The sequence below is a fragment of the Xenopus laevis genome, chromosome 8L (genome assembly GCF_017654675.1).
Source record: "Xenopus laevis strain J_2021 chromosome 8L, Xenopus_laevis_v10.1, whole genome shotgun sequence".
Lineage (NCBI taxonomy): Eukaryota > Metazoa > Chordata > Amphibia > Anura > Pipidae > Xenopus > Xenopus laevis.
The window spans coordinates 3,367,706-3,387,607 of NC_054385.1; the positions used below are offsets into that span (position 1 = coordinate 3,367,706).

The 19,902-nt window shown below is 42.6% G+C and overlaps 1 protein-coding gene across 1 annotated transcript in view; it reads left to right on the top strand.

Annotated features, from left to right (window-relative positions):
- Positions 1-17,988, top strand: part of adamtsl2.L (ADAMTS like 2 L homeolog) — a 35,967-nt gene extending 17,979 nt beyond the window's left edge. The window contains exons 12-19 of the mRNA XM_041572315.1: positions 4,812-4,918; positions 8,908-9,034; positions 9,426-9,639; positions 12,138-12,293; positions 14,586-14,756; positions 15,337-15,513; positions 16,021-16,165; positions 16,472-17,988. Of these exons, the coding sequence (XP_041428249.1) occupies positions 4,812-4,918; positions 8,908-9,034; positions 9,426-9,639; positions 12,138-12,293; positions 14,586-14,756; positions 15,337-15,513; positions 16,021-16,165; positions 16,472-16,590 (1,216 nt within the window). The 3' untranslated portion in view covers positions 16,591-17,988. The remainder of the gene's footprint in view (positions 1-4,811; positions 4,919-8,907; positions 9,035-9,425; positions 9,640-12,137; positions 12,294-14,585; positions 14,757-15,336; positions 15,514-16,020; positions 16,166-16,471) is intronic.
- The last annotated feature ends 1,914 nt before the right edge of the window (positions 17,989-19,902 follow it).

Consider the following 19,902-nt stretch of genomic DNA (forward strand, 5'->3'; position numbering starts at 1 on the left):
CATTTTGGCAAATCTTATGATTTACTAAGTAACGAGACGAAGAGAAAACACCTTAAGGTGGCCAAAGAAGTTACATAGAGGTTTCAAGAAAGATCGTTTGTTTCAATACACACATAAGTAGAGTTGAATGGTCAGATATACAGGTAGAAACAATAGAATTCTACCTGTATCTGACGATTCAGCACTAACAATGGCCGATGTTTCGGTGCCTTCAACGGTGCCCAATCAAAATTTTCAAGCAGACCGATATCCAAGTTTTCTGCCAATATCAGTCGGCTCATCTCCCACCATACACACACCAAATATTTGTTTCGTACAGTATTATCGGAGTGTCTATGACCTTTACTTTGCTTAAACGTTAGCACAACCTGGGCCTAAGCTCCCATGCAGTGCATTTTCCTAACCTGTAGATCTCTTGTTGGCCATAACCTATGACATCTCTAGGAAAGAGAGGACCCAGTGAACTTGCACCTTACTGGCAAGTGAAGAAGAAGAGATTAAAGGACATATTGAAATCTGTAGATCATCTGAATTCGTATTAGCTAGGAATAACCGTTCATGAGAAAATTCACCAACGAGGAGAAAAACTGTAACTTCTAAAAAAAATTGGGGTCGGGACTGAAAGTTACATAATGCATCTTTTATAATACTGCAGATTCCTTCTGAATAATGACACTCTCCTAAAAAACAGCTAACCGGCAGGTCTGTTATTTTGCAAAACGATCCTCATTACAATTCTAACCACAGGGCAAAAATAAGACGGGTGGAGTCGCCTGAAAATTTTTAATCTGTCTCGGCCACGATGTCTTTCTTGGACGACGCAAAGCACCTAATAACACATACTGGAAGCAGGCAGGCAGAAAAGCAAGGGTTGTAATTTGGAAACAATAGGCGCTTACTGAATATTTCAATAGCGTTGAAACTTGTACATAACTACAACATAAACACTGTGTTGCTAGTGGAAGTATGAACGATGGAGAGGTTGAAGCTTCAGTTAAACCCATCCAGACTATAGAGGCAGACTGCACCCTGAAGAGGGAGGTCCACCCATCAAAAGACACTCACAACGTGATGTACAGTGGTACGTTCCTATAAAAGGATATATTAAGCTTAAAGGACCCTGAGCTAATGCATGCTATGAATCCTGCAGACAGCCCACTATGCATTATGGGGCATATATTTCAATATCTTCATTGTAACAGATCCATAGGCTTGCTGAGAACTTCATTCAGTAATCCCTGATATCTTTTTCCTATATAATAAGACCATTGTCAGATGTTTTAGGCCTGTTGAACTAAGGATGGATACATTCCTTAGCAGCTTCCCCGGAGTTTGGCATATGGCTAATTTAGAGAAGCAGTTTGCGTGTTAATATGTTGCTGCACTAAACCCAGGTGCACTAACTGTTAATCCCCACCACCCTCAGGATTACACTTTGCTATAAAGACCCATCTTGAGCACAGGCAGCCAGAACAACAGCCGAATCCAGGCCACACAGGCTTGCCAGAACTGATTTTTTTTTTAAAAAAAAATCTGGCTTTGACAACTCCATTAAAGCTCTGCTCCATTGGGCCAAACTGCTAGAATAGGTTTTGTTTAAAAAAAAAAAAAAAAAGTTGGAGCAGCTTTTTAAAAACAAGGATGGACGCCCACCCAAATCCAGACAGGGGAAAGATTATTATGAGCTGAAATAGATGCTTGATACAAATAGTTCATTTTTTTTATGCCCCATTTCTTTTACTGTGATGGAATGAAAACAAATATTCTGTGATTTCTGCAGCTGAAAATTTTAAACAGTTGGGCTAAATTCCCAGTTTATCAAATAAAATGGGCAAATCCTTGGTATGTTTTTTTTACTTTATAAAGGTAAGTAAATCAGAACTGTACACTGGGGTCTTGCTTTTTTTCTTTCCCCCCGTAAGGGCAATGGCACATTTTGTAGCCCGCCAGCAGTAATACTGTAAATTGCTGGTGGGGAGGCATATGCGACTCAAAGTAGGTTGAAACTGCCTCGCGAGGTATCTTTAGGCTACTTTTGAAACAAGACCATTATTCCAATTCAAACAGGGTAGTTATTTTCAGCAGCCTGTGTAATGGCAGATGAGGAGCACATTGGTGCATGGATGTGGTCCTCTCCTAACAGGTCTCCCTTGGCCTTCATTATGATCTGATCAGGGCCACACAACCGTATAATCATGATGTGGCCCAGTGCGAGCATTTGTAAACAAATTGGGTATTTTACAGCACAGGGGAGGTAGAACAGTGCAACTAATTATGTTGGGTTAGAGCAATGATCCACCAACCGGTGGCTTGTGAGCTACCGGTTGTTCTCCACTCCCATTGATGTTGCTCCCAGTGGCCTTCTAGTAAGTGCCCATTTTGACATTTTTGGCTTAAATTCAAGTTTTGGAATCATGAAGACACAGGTTTCCTCCAACATTGTCTCCTGCAGGCTAGCAGTTCCCATGCAGCTACCAATTAGCCTATTACAGCCCTTATTTGGCATCCCCAAAGAATTCTTTCTTGCTTGCGTGGCTCCCCAAGAGTTTTTACATTTGAGTGCAGCTCATGAGTAAAAAAGATTGGGGACCCCCGGGTTTGAGGGACCTTAAAGGCAGTGACATACAGGGAGATTTGTCGCCTATGGGTGACAAAACTCCCCATGTGCCATTGCCCTAAAGGTCCCTCTAACCCATTGATCCCCAACCAGTAGCTCGCGAGCAACATGTTGCTCTCCAACCCCTTGGATATTGCTCCCAGTGGCCTCAAAGCAGGTGCTTTTTTTTTTTTTTGAATTCCAGACTTGGAGGCAAGTTTTGGTTTCATTAAAAACCAAGTGCACTGCCAAACAGAGTCTCAATGTAGGTTGACAATCCACATAGGGGCTACTAAATGGCCAATCAAATCCCTTATTTGGCACCCCAGGAACATTGTTCATGCTAGTGTTGCTCCCCAACTAATTTTACTTCTGAATGTTGCTCATGGGTTCTAAAGGTTGGGGATCCCTGCTCTAACCCAACATAATTAATTGCACTCCCAAAATGCCATCCCTTTCGCCAACCTTAGAATCACCTTCCTTTGCATTTCACGTGATTAAGCCAAATTGCCACAATGTTGTTTGCTCGCGGCAATTCTTATGTTAGTAAAGGGGCATGGAATTTTTAAGAGATTTTGTAGCACTGTGCTTACCCTTTAACCTAACTCTTGCAATGTACTCCTTTAATTTATTTCCACTTGACAGAGTTATTAGGAGCATCCCATCCACGCCCGCGACTATGTTTAACAACCATAATGGTTTTCTAGGATCGCAGCTCACAGAAATGACTTTGTCCTTATAAAAATAGAGCTGCCTAATGGCAATTGCACTGCTCGGCCCTGTTTAACAGTTTTATATTACTGAAGGGTAACTATATGATGAGCCTTTTTCCTTCTCTGCAAAGCCTATTGGGACAGTTGGATAATGTGGGAACTCACTTTTATTTCTTCTTAATTTTAGTAGCAGCCTGACATGTTGCTAAAGCGAGGGAATGATTTCACCACTGGACCCCTGTCCAACTCCTGATCGTACTGAGCCTTGTTTAAACCGAACATTAAATATATTAATGCATCTAACATTCACACTGAAAAAAGTACTAACTAGCCAGGTTACAAGAGAGCTTCTGCTGCTTAGAAATAAGGGCAGGTCTGTTGCATTCCGCATAGATTTGGGCAGTTTAGTTAGGGGGGGGGGAGGTTGCATTTATCCAATGGTGCAAATGATTGAAGGATAAATCATACTGATGTGTTATCTCTGTCTCTGCTTATGGTTTAATTCAAGTTTAGTCTGGGTAGTGGATACTAACATTCATTTTTGGCCTGAATATCAGCGTATACAGTAATACTCATTTGCTGGGTGAACGTATTGCAGCCTCCATTAGAAGACATACTTAAGGGTAAATTAGCATTTAATAAGGGCCAACCTCTTTGCCATATTATCCTTGTCGGTTGTCCCTATTTAGATGGGATAGTTTTGGGCTAGGGCTTACCAAAAATCTTGCATACAGTTGCCTGTAGGACAGTCGTTCCAAAGCACAAACTACTTGTGAGCCGTTGCTGGCTGAGCACAGGAATGATCTTTCTTTCGTCAGTAAAGGAATATCATACAGTTGCAGGTTGTTGTGGCACCCTTAGCCCCAGCTCAACCAGTCTAACCCTGTATTTGGCCTCTGCATGCTTTTATTGTTGTAAACCTGCTTCTCCCCCCAATCAGAATGTGGGATATGTGTCTCTGAACATTACTCCATGGCCCTTTATATTCATTATAAGGCCTATAGAGCCTCGTGTGGAAAGAGACACTGTCCATTTGAAGAGCATCTCTATACTTCTATTCATCACATTGGAGTCGTGGGGCCCATTAGTGCCACCTCGGTCACGGGCTAACACTCCAGTGTATGTCTGGAGTCTAGAGACGCTCTGAAGCCTGTGTGATTGAGTCCTTGACAAGTAAATAACCCACTCAACAAAAATCTTGTTATATTCTGAACTGTTTCTACATTGGGTATTTTTATCCCATTCTCTCTATTTCTAGACAGTGGAAGCTCTGCTTCTAACCGGGCTGGGGATTCTACTTGGGGATCAGAACAGGTATGTTTTTAAAACCCAAAACAGCCAAAGTAGCCTTTCACATGAATCCATCAAGCACGCCACTCTGTGAATCGTATATATATATATTTGTGTGTATGTACATTTATGAAAACCCAATACCCCTCCAATATTGGCTGTTCAGAACCATCGGCCTCCACTGACATTGACATCTCTTTCTTTTTTAACAGCAGAAATAGACTGAAATTACTGCGCAAGGTGCAGGGGATGAGCGCCGCTGATATGTACCGCTGGAAACTGTCCTCTCATGAGCCGTGCAGCACCACGTGTACCACAGGTCTGTAAATGTTTTGGTATTTGTATGCTGCACCTTGCTTTTCAAGATATGTACCATCAGTAACAAATGGAGTCGCTGGCTGACACTTATTTGTCAAAGAAAGAAATGATGCTGGTGTCAAGCCAAATGGCTCAGGAAGGTTGGAGTAGGGACCAAGGAGGAAGCTGCTAGTAGAAAAGTCAGATTCACAGTGGGTCAAGAAGGGTCAAGAAAGTTTGTAGTCGATTTCCAGATCAGGGCAGGCAGATAGTAACAAGGTCAGATTTGGAGCAGGAGGTCAAGAACCAGTCAATTTAGTAATTTAGAACACCCAGTAACTCTTAGCAAGAAGGAGCTATAGTCAGGCCCTTTTATTTTTACACAGCGCAATGGCATCAGTGCCATCTTGAATACGTAGAGGAGCGCTCCGCAACAGAGCACTCCTGACAGCCGATACCATCTTTGGGGGAGTACCATTACCCTTATATAGAACATAGAGTTCTCCCATAAATAAGGCTACTGATATTGGTTAGAGACACAGTAAGATGTCGACATTGGCTGTTAATGTGTCACCAAGTTGCTGTTTGGGTCCAAAACAATCATTATCTGACTGGGGCCCATTTAGACGTTACTGGGATGAGGTTCTCCCATAACAAGGGCCCCATTTAATGAAGCAGGTATCAGCCAAATTGGGCAGCATCTGGCAAATATGCAGTGACCAAATGAGTTCCAAAAAGTATGGCCGGCCATCTCAAAGTCTTGGGATGGGCCTGAATCCCAGCAAAACCTGAATTTGCTGTATCCCTAGTATATTTAATATACTTGCCAACAGTTTTCAGAGTCAGTCTGTGTTTCTGGAGGAGAGTGAAATATAAAAATGTATTAATGACCAGCGGTGATTCACTTGAAGCAACAATAATTCTATCTCCCCAACCTAAATATAGTTTTTAAAAAAAAACATATATACATTAGGGAATTGGAAAGTGTTCAGCGATGAAGAGCAAAATCAATAAAGGGAATGAAAGGAATGAGTTATAAAGGTAGTCAGACTGCGCACACAGATCCATGTGTTGGGGGGGGTGGCGATCACCATACAGTGAATATTTCAAGGGCAGCAGCACACAGAACCTTTATTTTGGTTCAGTTGAAAGGATTCATTGTCATCATCCTGGGCAGTTAAAGGGAAGAAAACTTTTCCAGACTGGGTGCTGCCAAGGAATGAGTTTACATGGGATACAAAGCAGCGTTTGGATGAGGTGGGAAACTGATCAGGGTAGAGAAAGGCGTTTTCTGATGATAAAGGTTTGCTTTTCTCCTTCCTCAACAAACACTAGTTACATTGGGTCTCAGTAGATCAGAAGATGCAACCATGCAAGGTCCTGTGGTTATGCACTGATGACTCCTCCTTGAAGAGGAGAAACTATGGGAGATACACATAGTCTAGATTGGTTAGACATCCTTTTATTTTTTAGGAAGCACATCCTTAGATAAATGTAAGGTTTTCTTGAGGTTGTCTCTATGAAAACTTGATGATTTAATTTTGGTCAAAACTCACAAATTCGTATTTAAAACCACCAACTTGAATTTGAATTCGAATGTGAGATTTATCACTCCTCGATCCTGGAAACAGTTCTAATTCGACTATTCTCCACCTTAAACCTAACGAGTTCATGTAGAAGTCAATGGCAGAGGTCCCTTGAACTGTTAGTAGTAGTCATTTTTGCCAAGTTTTCGAGACTATTCGATTCAAGTTTAAAAAATTCACAGACGTGGTGTTATTTCTAGGGTTCCGATAGTTGCATTAAGAGGCGATACCGATACTTTACCAAGTAAATCGTGCACTAGGATACCAGGAAAACTCCCGGTGGGCTAAGGTGTCAGTGGGCCCTCTTGCTTCTAAACATTTGGCCTATTTCATGGTCATTTTCTATTTCTTTATGGGAAAAAATGTGTAATAATGGAAGAATATAGTAAGTAGATATAAAAGAGGTTGAGTGAGGAGGAATAATAGTTTGGAAAGTGGGCCGACAGTGGGCCACCACATTTTCTGGTGGGACCCTGGCATCCCAGTCCGACACTGACTAAGACTAGGGCCACAGGGGGTTGAAATCAGCCAATTTCGGCCCCTACTGAGGAAAGTCGTCTTTCATCTTTCCCATCCGGCTTCCGTGCAAACACACTCTTTTTGGTGCAGAAACGGGAGACTTTGCATTTCGCGCTGAAATCCACCATCAGAGAAAAAGACATTTGTTTTGAATTTCCTAGTTCCTCTCTTTTTCAATATAAAAAGGACAGATCTCTGCAGAAATGTAAGGGGCTTCCGGAATGCTGTTTAGGAATAGGGAGTGGAGCACTTACACATTCAAGCTATTTATCAGCTTAACATTGTACATTTTCATGGAAGCCTATGCGACTCCTCTGCAACACACAACCCAGCTGTGTTCACCTGTCCTGCGAGGCGCTCCCTATCCCTCCAGACTCCCCAGGATCCTCCTGCTCATTACGACTGGCAGACGATGTATAAATAAGCTATCTGACCCGCACACACAGCCTCTTGGCAACCGTGACAAGTGGCAAGATGGGCTCAATAATATTTACTCTGGCAAGAAGGGCACAGACTGTGCATTCAGACAAGGACCTTCTGTAAACCTAAAAGGCACCGCTTGTTACTGCAAATTCACTGCTTTCAAACCCCCCCATTAACCCTTTTCCTGCCAAACAGCAGCTCAAGGATGTATAATTGTAACTTGGCAAGGAGCTCTCTCCACTAGAACAAACATGACAATGGGAAAGCATTATGGAAACCAGTCGTAACATTGACCCGGGTACCGCTTGTGTTTTCCGCAAAAGGCACAGCATGTTCTGGTTCTAAAGTTACCACCACCTAACCTTCAAGAATCATTCAGGCTTTTCTAACTTCTAAATAAACTTAAAAAAGTCTCGAGGGAAAGGCACTACATACACACATACTCTTGACCCTCTGGGATTACCAGACTCTTATGTGATGCACAAAAGTCTGTCCTCAGCAGCATATTCACAAAAGCCAAAAAGAAAAATGGGTGCTGATGCCCCTGTGACTTTTTCCGAAAGGCGAAAGCTATCATTTCCATCCATTAGAGTGGAGCTATGCAGTAACTGCATCATTAACACTGCCCGTTCCATTGGGTCTACCCCTTATTTGACAGTTTGTTCTGTTTTTTCAGCCCTGAGTATGAGATATATATTGTAACAGTGTGAGGGGCTTCAGAAACGACATATCATTGCCTTGACCCAAATATGCCCCGTCAGTAATAAATCAGTCCATGTGATACACAATCCAGCTCTTCCCCAGGCAAGACGCAACATTGCCATGCATGGATGCAACGCTTCTACTTTCCAAAATGAATGACTGAAAGGACACGTTCCACCTTGTGGCATTCCTATTTACTAGTGATTATCATCCTTTATCTTCAATTATCTTCCCCATCTGCATGTCCCTACACCAGGAGTGCCCGTAATTTACTATGACGAGGTGATGTTGTCCCATTATGATCTACATCCATAAAATCATTGTTAGCATTCTGTTCCATGGAAAATATTACTTAAATAATGATTATGAGAAAATGTATCTTGCTACATTTAACGAGCAACTATTTCTTATGTGACGTGATAATTATCTGAATGAAAAGCATGAAATAAAAAGCTGTTGTTGACAGTATCTTGAGATTTACTGATCACCAGCTAAAGGTCTACTGGTAGATCCCGGTCTACCTTTTGGAACCCCTGCCCTACACCTTCCTCTCTGTGGCCTCTATTGTTCTGCAGAAACACAATGAGCTAGTATTGTGGCTAAATACACTGTGATTAGTCTACGTATATATCATTTTTATATATAACTTGGCTTACAGGCACTTGGTGTACTTACATGGGCTATACGTTGTTTGTTCTTTGCCTCCTACGACACGATGACCCTAGAAGAACAGTCCAAATGTGCCGGTGTCTTTAACCCTCTTCTTTGCCTCTCCCAACAGGAGTCATGTCAAGCTACGCCATGTGTGTGCGATACGACGGAGTGGAAGTGGACGAATCTCACTGTGACTCTGTGACCCGTCCTGAGCCAGTGCACGAGTTCTGTGCAGGACGGGAATGCCAGCCAAGGTAGGCTGGCCAGTAAACATTCTCACGCGTGCCGCCTTGCTTCAACAGTCGATCGCACAACTTCCAGCCAAAAGTGGCCAAAAATATCATGTTTTGCATTTTTAAGGCTTCTTGTGGGAATACTGTATACTGAGTCATTTCATGCTTGTAAGAGTATCCTGAATAAGAAACGCTGGTTTGTTTGCATGGCCAGTTCAGCTATGTACCTCCCATATAACTGCTTTCCTGTTGCAAGGCAACTAATATAGGGATAATGGGGTCACTGGTCTCTGCCCTGCTCTGATCACTGGCTAGTTACAACAACCCAGACTAGCAATGTAATAATGGATCTAAAAACCTCAGAAATTCTCTTCAACATGTTTCTAACTGGTACTGGCCTGGTTGGTTGTAGGTGGGAGACAAGCAGCTGGAGCGAGTGTTCTAGAACCTGCGGGGAAGGGTACCAGTTCCGTATAGTCAGATGCTGGAAAATGATCTCTCCGGGTTTCGATAGTTCCGTGTACAATGACTTATGCGAGGCTGCTGATATCACTAGGCCAGATGAGAAGAAAATATGCAGGAATCCGGCTTGTGGGCCCCAGTGGGAGATGTCAGAATGGACCGAGGTAAGCGACTCTGTTACAACTGGTGTAGTTACACCTAGTGTAGAGGTCCTCTTGATTATGGACAACTGTATGCACTGGAAACACAGGAGACACCAGAAAAGTGAAAAACCTCCCTTTTATAGGCATTGTAAAAATATATATTTTGTCTTGTGTCTCATACTAGCATTCTACTTATCCTGTTGAAATACATGGTCTTCCTTATCATCTCTTATAATACATGAGTGACACTCAGAATTCCCTGTATAACTCAGCCTGCAGCCTTGTGCCTTGATATGGTCACAGAACAACCCCTCAGTGACTTCTAATATCCTTATCATTTACAGTAGGGGGTACATTATCCCTTATAATACATGAGTGATACTCAGAGTTCCCTGTATAACTCAGCCTGCAGCCTTGTGCCTTTATATGGTCACAGAACAACCCCTCAGTGACTTCTAATATCCTTATCATTTACAGTAGGGGGTACATTATCCCTTATAATACATGAGTGATACTCAGAGTTCCCTGTATATCTCAACCTGTAGACTTGTGCCTTTATATGGTCACAGAACAACCCCTCAGTGACTTCTAATTCCTTATATTCAATTTCTGCACTATGCATTACATGGACCTATAACTCAGCCTGCAGCCTTGTGTCTTTATATGGTCACAGAACAACCACTCAGTGACTTCTAATATCCTTATCATTTACAGTAGGGGGTACATTATCCCTTATAATACATGAGTGATACTCAGAGTTCCCTGTATAACTCAGCCTGCAGCCTTGTGCCTTTATATGGTCACAGAACAACCCCTCAGTGACTTCTAATATCCTTATCATTTACAGTAGGGGGTACATTATCCCTTATAATACATGAGTGATACTCAGAGTTCCCTGTATAACTCAGCCTGCAGCCTTGTGCCTTGATATGGTCACAGAACAACCCCTCAGTGACTTCTAATATCCTTATCATTTACAGTAGGGGGTACATTATCCCTTATAATACATGAGTGATACTCAGAGTTCCCTGTATAACTCTGGCATTTAGGCTACATGTACATTAGGCGTCATTAAAGTAGTGCCTGAAACTGCCAGTGCAGTCTCCTATTAACTGCAATACGAAGCACCTGAAAGCGCCGGTGCTGGTCTAAAAATTCCTGGCAAAGCCCTATGTCCCTACAGTGTTACTGACAACTAAGTCATAGGAAGAGCAGAGCTATTAGTTTACTGCAAATGCTTTTGTCCCCACGTTATGAATTTCACAATTTCATGTGTTCTGTACGGTCTTTTCAGTTTCAGCTTTGGAAAGAGAGTGTACTGTACTGTATACCCTTTATTTGCAGCTATTCATTCCTAATGATGATGATTTGTGTGCACGGGCGATGCCTTTTTGCCCAGGTATACCTCCTGTTTGATGTGCGTAAGGTACAGCTGTTCGCCCCGCCGGCCTTTGATCCATTTTCCCAGCTAAGGGGCGCAACTGCCAACTGAGCTAATCTGATTTGCTTCTCCGTCTGATTCTTGGAGCCAGTTGGCAGAGTATTAAACGTCCCCATTCAGAACGATCTGAAAAGCACTAAAATTTCTGTGAAGTGTTAGAACAAAGCGCCGGTCACATGCCAGTTAGCCAGTGGCACCCTGAGCTGAGTCGGCAATTTATCCCTCATCCCAGGACTCTATATGGCAGGTTAAAAGTCTAACATTTACTTGAGCTCGAAGGGCAGAATCAGATGCTGATGGAAAAAGGAACTGAGTTAAATTGGATTGTAAAGTAAAAGGGCCAAACATGCACTGAGTCTATAGTAAAGGGTCTAGTTGCCTAGGGCAACCAATCATCTGGTGGCATGTACTGTCCAACATGGCTGGACTGTGCTACACTTGCTGTCCTACATGGCTCACTTTAGCACTAACAGTAATGCGGTAATGTTGAACATAATCATTTGTGACTACAAGACCTACGGGGTCAGGATTCCTGGCTCCGTTTTGTCTCCGCAGCCTTATAAATCCCACATATCTTAGAAAGCAACAAAGTGAGATGAGAGGTCTGCCAGGCCCTGGCCCACAAACCCGTATCAGCTCTCCGGGAAAGACATGCTGTTTGTGCCTTTATGCCGGTTTCTTTTCCACATCATTCTTTTTATGAGCACAACTATAAAATGTGTTTGTCTAGCGATTTTTTTTAAGGACATTTCATAGACTCGCAGCAGGAAAATAAATAAATAATATTTACTCACACCTTAAACCAGATGTCTTGGCAGAGGACACTGGGGTGTTGATCGGTGCTTCTTCTGCCCTTTGCTTGTCTGGATACAAGCTGTGCATCGGTGCAATGAGTGCAGGCTGGGGGTACAGCTGGGCCCTAATGCCACATTGCATCTCATTTCCTATAGTGGCCTCCTTAGTGGTGGGAAACTAACTGCCCCCATAGGATTTACAAAAATTGGCCTCCTTATTTCATCTGCATCTGCATACAGGCAGTAGAGTTTGATTCTAATGTATCACCTGTTTCTCCTGCCAGTGCACAGCCAAATGTGGGGAAAGGAGCACAGTTACAAGAGATGTTCGCTGCTCCGAAGACGAGAAGTTGTGCGATATAAACACCAAGCTCCCGTCGGAAAAGAACTGCACCGGCCCCCCGTGTGACCGCCAGTGGACTGTGTCTGACTGGGGACCTGTGAGTACTGATTAGTGGTGTAAAGCACCATCTCTCTCTTTTAAAGGATACTCTGGGCAACCTTAAATCTTTACAAAACAAAAAATATTGAGGGCAGCCAGTTCAGGGGAAATTTTTTAGTTGGTTGAAGATCTTGTATGATGGGGCAAAGAACTTTCCACTGATTAATGGGGGGCAAAGCAATGATTTAGAAGGTGGGTAAAGGAAGGATTAGTTGGCTGAAGCTTTTGTATGATGGGGCAAAGAGCTTCCCACTGATTAATGGGCGGCAATGCAATGATTTAGAAGGTGGGTGAGGGAAGGATTCAGGTGGTTGAAGTTTCTGTATGATGGGGCAAAGAGCTTCCCACTGATTTAGAAGGTGGGTGAGGGAAGGATTCAGGTGGTTGAAGTTTCTGTATGATGGGGCAAAGAACTTCCCATTGATTTAGAAGGTGGGTGAGGGAAGGATTCAATTGGTTGAAATTTCTGTATGATGGGGCAAAGAGCTTCCCACTGATTTAGAAGGTGGGTGAGGGAAGGATTCAGTTGGTTGAAGTTTCTGTATGATGGGGCAAAGAGCTTCCTACTGATTTAGAAGGTGGGTAAGGGAAGGATTCCGTTGGTTGAAGTTTCTGTATGATGGGGCAAAGAGCTTCCTACTGATTTAGAAGGTGGGTAAGGGAAGGATTCCGTTGGTTGAAGTTTCTGTATGATGGGGCAAAGAGGCTTCCCACTGATTTAGAAGGTGGGTGAGGGAAGGATTCAGTTGGTTGAAGTTTCTGTATGATGGGGCAAAGAGGCTTCCCACTGATTTAGAAGGTGGGTGAGGGAAGGATTCAGTTGGTTGAAGTTTCTGTATGATGGGGCAACGAGCTTCCTACTGATTTAGAAGGTGGGTAAGGGAAGGATTCCGTTGGTTGAAGTTTCTGTATGATGGGACAAAGAGGCTTCCCACTGATTTAGAAGGTGGTTAAGAGAAGGATTCAATTGGTTGAAGTTTCTGTATGAGGGGCAAAGAGCGTCCCAATAATTAATGGGTGGCAAAGCAATGATTTAGAAGGGGGGGGGTAAGGGAAGCATTTATAGTTACATAGTTACATAGTTAAATCGGGTTGAAAAAAGACAAAGTCCATCAAGTCCAACCCCTCGAAATGAAAACCCATTAACTGAATCAGCCATCACAACATCACCCGGCAGTGCATTCCACAACCTCACTGTCCTGACTGTGAAGAACCCCCTATGTTGCTTCAAATGAAAGTTCTTTTCTTCTAGTCTGAAGGGGTGGCCTCTGGTACGGTGATCCTCTTTATGGGTAAAAAGGTCCCCTGCAGTTGGTTGAATTTTTTGTATGATGGGGCAAAAAGCTTCCCACTGAGGCAAAGCAATATTTTTGAACACAGTTTTGTATGTGTTTGCTCTATATCCATTTTTAAGTATTTCAGATGGAGGACATCTGTAAGCCTGACAGTCACTCATTTGTTGCCTATATGGCTGATGGGATAGATGCCGGCACCAAAGGTTATTAGAGGCCTTTGGTTCTTTCATCAACCAAGTTGGAGGCTCTTTAGAGTTTGGATGGTGAACCCAGCTTTAACCTCAAGGTCCTTTTGCAGGTTAGGGCCTTGGCAAGGACAATACTTAATTAAATTGGGAATAGGAACTAGATACCGGAATGGCAAAATTCTAGTGTTGGAAATCAAGGAGGCTGACTTTTAGAAAAATTAATAATATCCTGAGAAAAAAACTGCTTTCCTCTGAATACAGCGTAGATTATCCAAATGTAACAATATTATACATTTCTGATCATTAATTTTAAAGAATATTGTCATCTTTTTCCCCTCCTGACTGCGCTGCTTCTCTGCCACTGGGGATATTTTATTTGCCGGCACTGTGTGCTTCCTCCAGAGAATCTATTTCTTCTGGTAAAATGATGTTGGTCCATTAAAAGATTTTAAAATCTACAAATAATCCAATTATGTTCAAGCACAAACTACTAAAGCTGTTCTAGGAGAACTAACAGGGAATTGCCAGGCAACCGTTTCCATGGTGACTGCCTATTTTAAGTGGTAATTGATGAGCACCAATAGAGGTAGAAAATAGATTTGGAAGGGGCACTTGCTTGTGTCATTGTGGTGGTTAGACCACAGAGCTTGGAATGGAGGGATGGAAAGAAACAGCCATGTCATTGTGATTAGTCACAGCCTGTTTCAGATTTGCCTCAGTAGAGATCCTTAGCTCAGTGTTAGGGGGAAAACGTGGTGCAGGCAAAGTTGCTTTAATGTCTACATCCTCTCTTCCATGTCGTTCCAGTGCAGCGGAAGTTGCGGCCAAGGAAAGATGATCAGACACGTGTATTGCAAGACAAGCGATGGAAGAGTTGTACCAGAATCCCAGTGCAAACCGGACACAAAGCCATTAGCCATTCACCCCTGTGGGGATAAAAACTGCCCTTCTCAGTGGGTCAGCCAGGACTGGGAAAGGGTAAGAGACATACATCATGCTATATATAGGAAGTATTAGTTACAGCTGAAAACAAAGGTGTGCCCAATGCAGCCAAATGTTGTGTTGGTCTTCTCCATTGATGTAGAATAACTCAAAACCATCTAGACTGTAGTATAGTCCCAGGGGTTATGTTTCCCTTTCCTGGTGAGATACGGACTGATGGTTCAGTTTTTACTCAATCGACAGTCAACTGGTCCAAGTGTAAATCCCAAACGATCCCTTTCCTGGTCAAATTTCCCCATCCAATCACTAACCTTTCCTGTGCAATAAAGCTTCTTGGCACTAACCAACAACCTTCCTTTTGCTTGAACTTCACTCTCTACATTTTGCTGAAATATTGGCAGATGGTTGTAAGTTTCTCGTTGTGTCGTAGGCTCATAACCATCAACCCTTTCTTCATGAAAATTCATGTCCTTCAGTCTTAACACAATTTTTGCCCTGGTCCCCTTTTCCCCTGTCAGTGTGAGTCCTGTAGAGTTAGTGTCCTACTACTAGCAGCATATCTGTACAGATGGTTACTTATTCACAAGCTATAATGGTCTTTTCCACCACCCACCAGTGCAATACAACGTGCGGCCGGGGAGCAAAACAACGTATTGTCCTCTGCCTAGAAGTGGCTAACGCCAAAGTGAAAACCCGCAGCCCCAGCGACTGTGATCTTACAAAGAAACCTGCAGAAGAAAACACCTGCTTCGAGAGGCCATGTTTCAAGTGGTACACTACCCCCTGGTCAGAGGTAGGGGGCGTCACATGCTTTAAATCACATGATTTTAGTTCAGAGCTTGCCATGAGGGATTAAGCAGACCTGCTGATTCTTGGCTGCCAAAGTTGCTTAGATTTGGGCTATACCTGCCAGAAACACCAGCAGCATCTGCACAGCGGGCACACAGTACCAACTGGAGGCCTTTAGCTGGCAAGAGCTAAACACTGCTTGTGTTGGGATACGGGTAATTAGCCGCTTGCTGCAATCCTATTTGGCTGCTGATGAATAAAAAATTCAAACATTGAAACTACATTGTTTGTCTCTTCCCTAAAAACACATTTTGTGTGTATTTGAAGAACTAAAACCCCCCCCAAAAATATTGCCCAGACTGTGCCTTAATCGTATGGCAGCTGCGCCAAACCAAACGTGCATGTATACGACTTCATTGCATCAGTACGCCCATGTAGAGGGCACCAGTTGCCATTGTAGACTGAGTTCTCATTGCCGACTTTAAAAATAACACTGGTTGCGTTCTCACAGTGTAGCAAGACTTGTGGAGTGGGGGTTCGGATGCGAGATGTCAAGTGCTACCAGGGGACAGACATCGTGCGTGGCTGTGATCCTCTTGTGAAGCCTGTGGGGAAACAAACTTGTGACTTGCAGCCGTGCCCCACGGACCCACCAGGTAAGTGTTATACTGGAGCCATTCACAGTAGTCCAATAATAACTACTGCAGTGATACTCATCCTTATGCCAAAAATATACATAGTTTTTAGCCTAATGATGGACCCTTAGTCTAACACAGGGGTCCCCAACCAGTGGCTCGTGAGCAACATTTTGCTCTCTGACCCTTTGGATGTTGCTCCCAGTAGCCTCATGAAATAGGCAGTAATTTTTCAAAACCGCCACTAGCTTGCAATTTGCCGGCATAATAATTTCTGTATTCTACGCGGGTCCACTTACTGATAAAAGCCTCTTCTCTTGCCCACAGATGACAGCTGTCAGGACCAGGTTGGGACTAACTGCGCTCTGGCAATCAAAGTGAATCTGTGCAGCCACTGGTACTACAGCAAAGCCTGCTGCCGCTCTTGCCGCTCTAGCCCCTCCTAGTGGGGTAGCACAGCCGTTATACAGGGGTAACTTCTATATAACTAGTGGCAGCAAGCCCTAGGGACAAGGGGACACATCAAGCTAAATGTGGGGATTAATGGAGGGGGGAAAAATATGACCATGAAAATTCTGGCATTATTATGTTCCATTCAGAGCGTACTTTTTGTACCTGCTCAAAATATCTGTATCTTGGCTCAATTTCTGCAGTAACGTTTGCAAATGTACGGTCTTACTGCACCTCATGCGATCTATTACTAAAAGGAACCCCACAAACACAGAAACTATCCCTCAAATATTCATTCTGCATTATAGTTAATATATTCTAGAGAATTCAGTCTTAGTATTCAGTATATTGTAGCCTTCCCACAGTTTGGGTCTGTCCCCTGACAATTCTGCTTGGAAATTACTGTATATTACCATTTTAGCTATTGGACCCTAAAAAAAAAATAAATGTTCCTAGCTTGGTTGTTGGACCTGAATCTATCTGCCAGAGCGAGGCTGAACCCCTGAACTGGCCGTCATTGGGCAGGATTCTGGGTACAGCACTTAACTTGATGCTACCTCTTTAAACATGTGCAGTTAGTCGGGACATGAGTTAATATTGGCTTAGCAAGTGGTTCAAGTACCGTGCAGATGTCTTTCCCCACTTGTGCTATCTAACCAAGAGTATTTGGGGATTTTGCTCTTCTCAATCATGGCCTAAGACGATGCTATTACATCAGACACAACGTGTACAGCGAACATGAGCAATATCCTTCTTATTATAGCCTGCTTGGCTAATATGCTACCCCTCAGGCCTTATGCGCCCCTCCTGGGTTAAACCAATTCATTCAGACTCCGAGGAACTAGACCAGCATCCCAGGTTAACATGAGGCCTTACTGGTAGCAGCGTTGGCCAGTCTGTAAACAACAAATTTGAACCAAATGTAATCGGTCGAGATCTTTCAAATAGATTTGTAGCCTCCAGCAAACAGTCCATACTGGAAATCCGCATTTCTCACCCTTGGCCTTTCTTGTGTTGTACAATTGCAGCCAACGGCAGCTCAACAGCAGAAGGCTGGCGACCCGACCAAGGGACTTGGACTTTCTCGGAAGAGTTTATTGTTTCGCTTTCCGCCTTTTAGAAAATCAACAAAATGCTGCTTTTTTTTTTCTTGGTAATCATGTATTTTTGATATTTAAGTTATCCTTTGTAATTTTATTATAGACCCAACGCCTTCCATCTCTGGAAAGAAGTCTATGACAAAAAAAAAAGTTAATTCTAATCTCTATGATCAAGGTGTATACTATGAGAGAGGTATATCCTTTGTACAGGGCAGCGACAAGAACACGTCATTGTACATACAGTACAGTAAGGGGCCGATTCACTAACTTCGAGTGAAGGATTCGAAGTAAAAAAACTTCGAATTTCGAAGTTTTTTTTAGGCTACTTCGACCATCGAATGGGCTACTTCGACCTTCGACTACGACTTCGAATCGAAGGATTCGTAGTACAAATCGTTTGACTATTCGACCATTCGATAGTCGAAGTACTGTCTCTTTAAAAAAAACTTCGACCCCCTAGTTCGCATCTAAAAGCTACCGAAGTCAATGTTAGCCTATGGGGAAGGTCCCCATAGGCTTGGCTGACTTTTTTTGATCGAAGGATATTCCTTCGATCGTTGGATTAAAATCCTTCGAATCGTCCGATTCGAAGGATTTTATCGTTCGATCGAAGGAATTATCCTTCGATCGTTCGATCGAACTATCTGCGCTAAATCCTCGAAACTCAAAGTCGTAGGATTTTAATTCCTAGTCGAATATCGAGGGTTAATTAACCCTCGATATTCGACCCTTAGTGAATCGGCCCCTTAGTCTTTGATAGTGGGAACAGTGAAGGAGCTTAATGTTCCTTACGGAATTAAAGCTATTCCAGCTCTAGCCATTCTAGAGGGGCCACGGTGATGAAAGCACTTAATCCAAGCGACGCCAAAGAAGTTTAATATAACAAAGCTTTTATTTAAAGTATAGCGTTTCCGCACAATGTATCTCAACGGGCACTTTTTCCTCCAATCACTTGAACTCTACATAATAACCAGGTATTTTTCAGTTTCATGTGTACGACCATTGTAATAAAATCTTACTATTTATATATCATCCTTGGTTTAATTGCCTTTATGCTAAATGTGGTGTGATCCTTTCTGTAAATAATGGTGTAGGACAGCTCAGTTGCCCAACCCCACCAAGAATGCAACATTTACCAGATTTCCAAATAGAACTTTATTTTCTATATGTATATATATTCATATTTCCCCCCCCTTGGTGAGTCCAGAAATCTTTAAAACAGATTAACAAATGTGCATTTTATTCATCATAGTGAGAATCAAAGACAAAAAAATAAATATTGAAAGCGAACGCAACCACTTTGTACGAGCAGATGGCGAAAGCCAGAAAGGTCCGTTTCTATGTTGTTGTTTTTTGAACTTTTTTTTTTTTTTTTAAGAAGATTTGCACAAATTCTAAACATCTCAAAAAAAAAGCAGAAACCCCCTCACAGAGCCAAGTCCCTGAGCAAACAATTGCAGTTGGACTGCACCCCCTGACGTGAGCTCAGCTATAGGTACAGTAGTTCCTATAAGAAGAAGATGCAAACGATTCATCAACTACTAGAGATTGCAAAGACGATTGTAGAGTAAAGTGAGACTTGCAACAACAATGCAAAAAATATATAGAATACCCTTAACTTGCTCAATGAGTGAATGTAAGAAATGCCTCTAACCTCATTCCAAAAGCTCAGCAGCAGCAGTTGCCAGGTATCCTGGAGGCCATGCGAGCAATTCCAAAGGAGCATGCGCCTCATAATCAGGTCATACATTTTTTTATTCTAAGCAACATGGTTTGGGGCCTTGTGTTTTCTGATTCTGATTGCCAGTCATGTCGGTCAGATGACACCTAAAAAAATGGGGGTTTGTATTGTTATTTGGTGCATCTGTAGACGGAGGAACCCTTCCCTGCAAAGGTAGGACACAAGCAAAATAAACCAGACCAGAAGAAATATTTACTAGTATCAATGTCTTACCTGCGATGCCTTAAATATATGAAGCCATGATTCAACTGTACAAAATATCCTTGTAAGTGGTGTTTAGTGATATCAGCCTGGGGCAATATAAAAAATAATGTACCCCCAGTTGTAAAATATGAAGATAGTAGAAGTCACCAAGGAGTTGTGTCTTTACATAACCAAGGAACTCATTGCCGGCTTCTAACATCCTTATATATTACTATATACATATATATATTTATATAAAATATTTTGTAGTGTTATGTAAGATA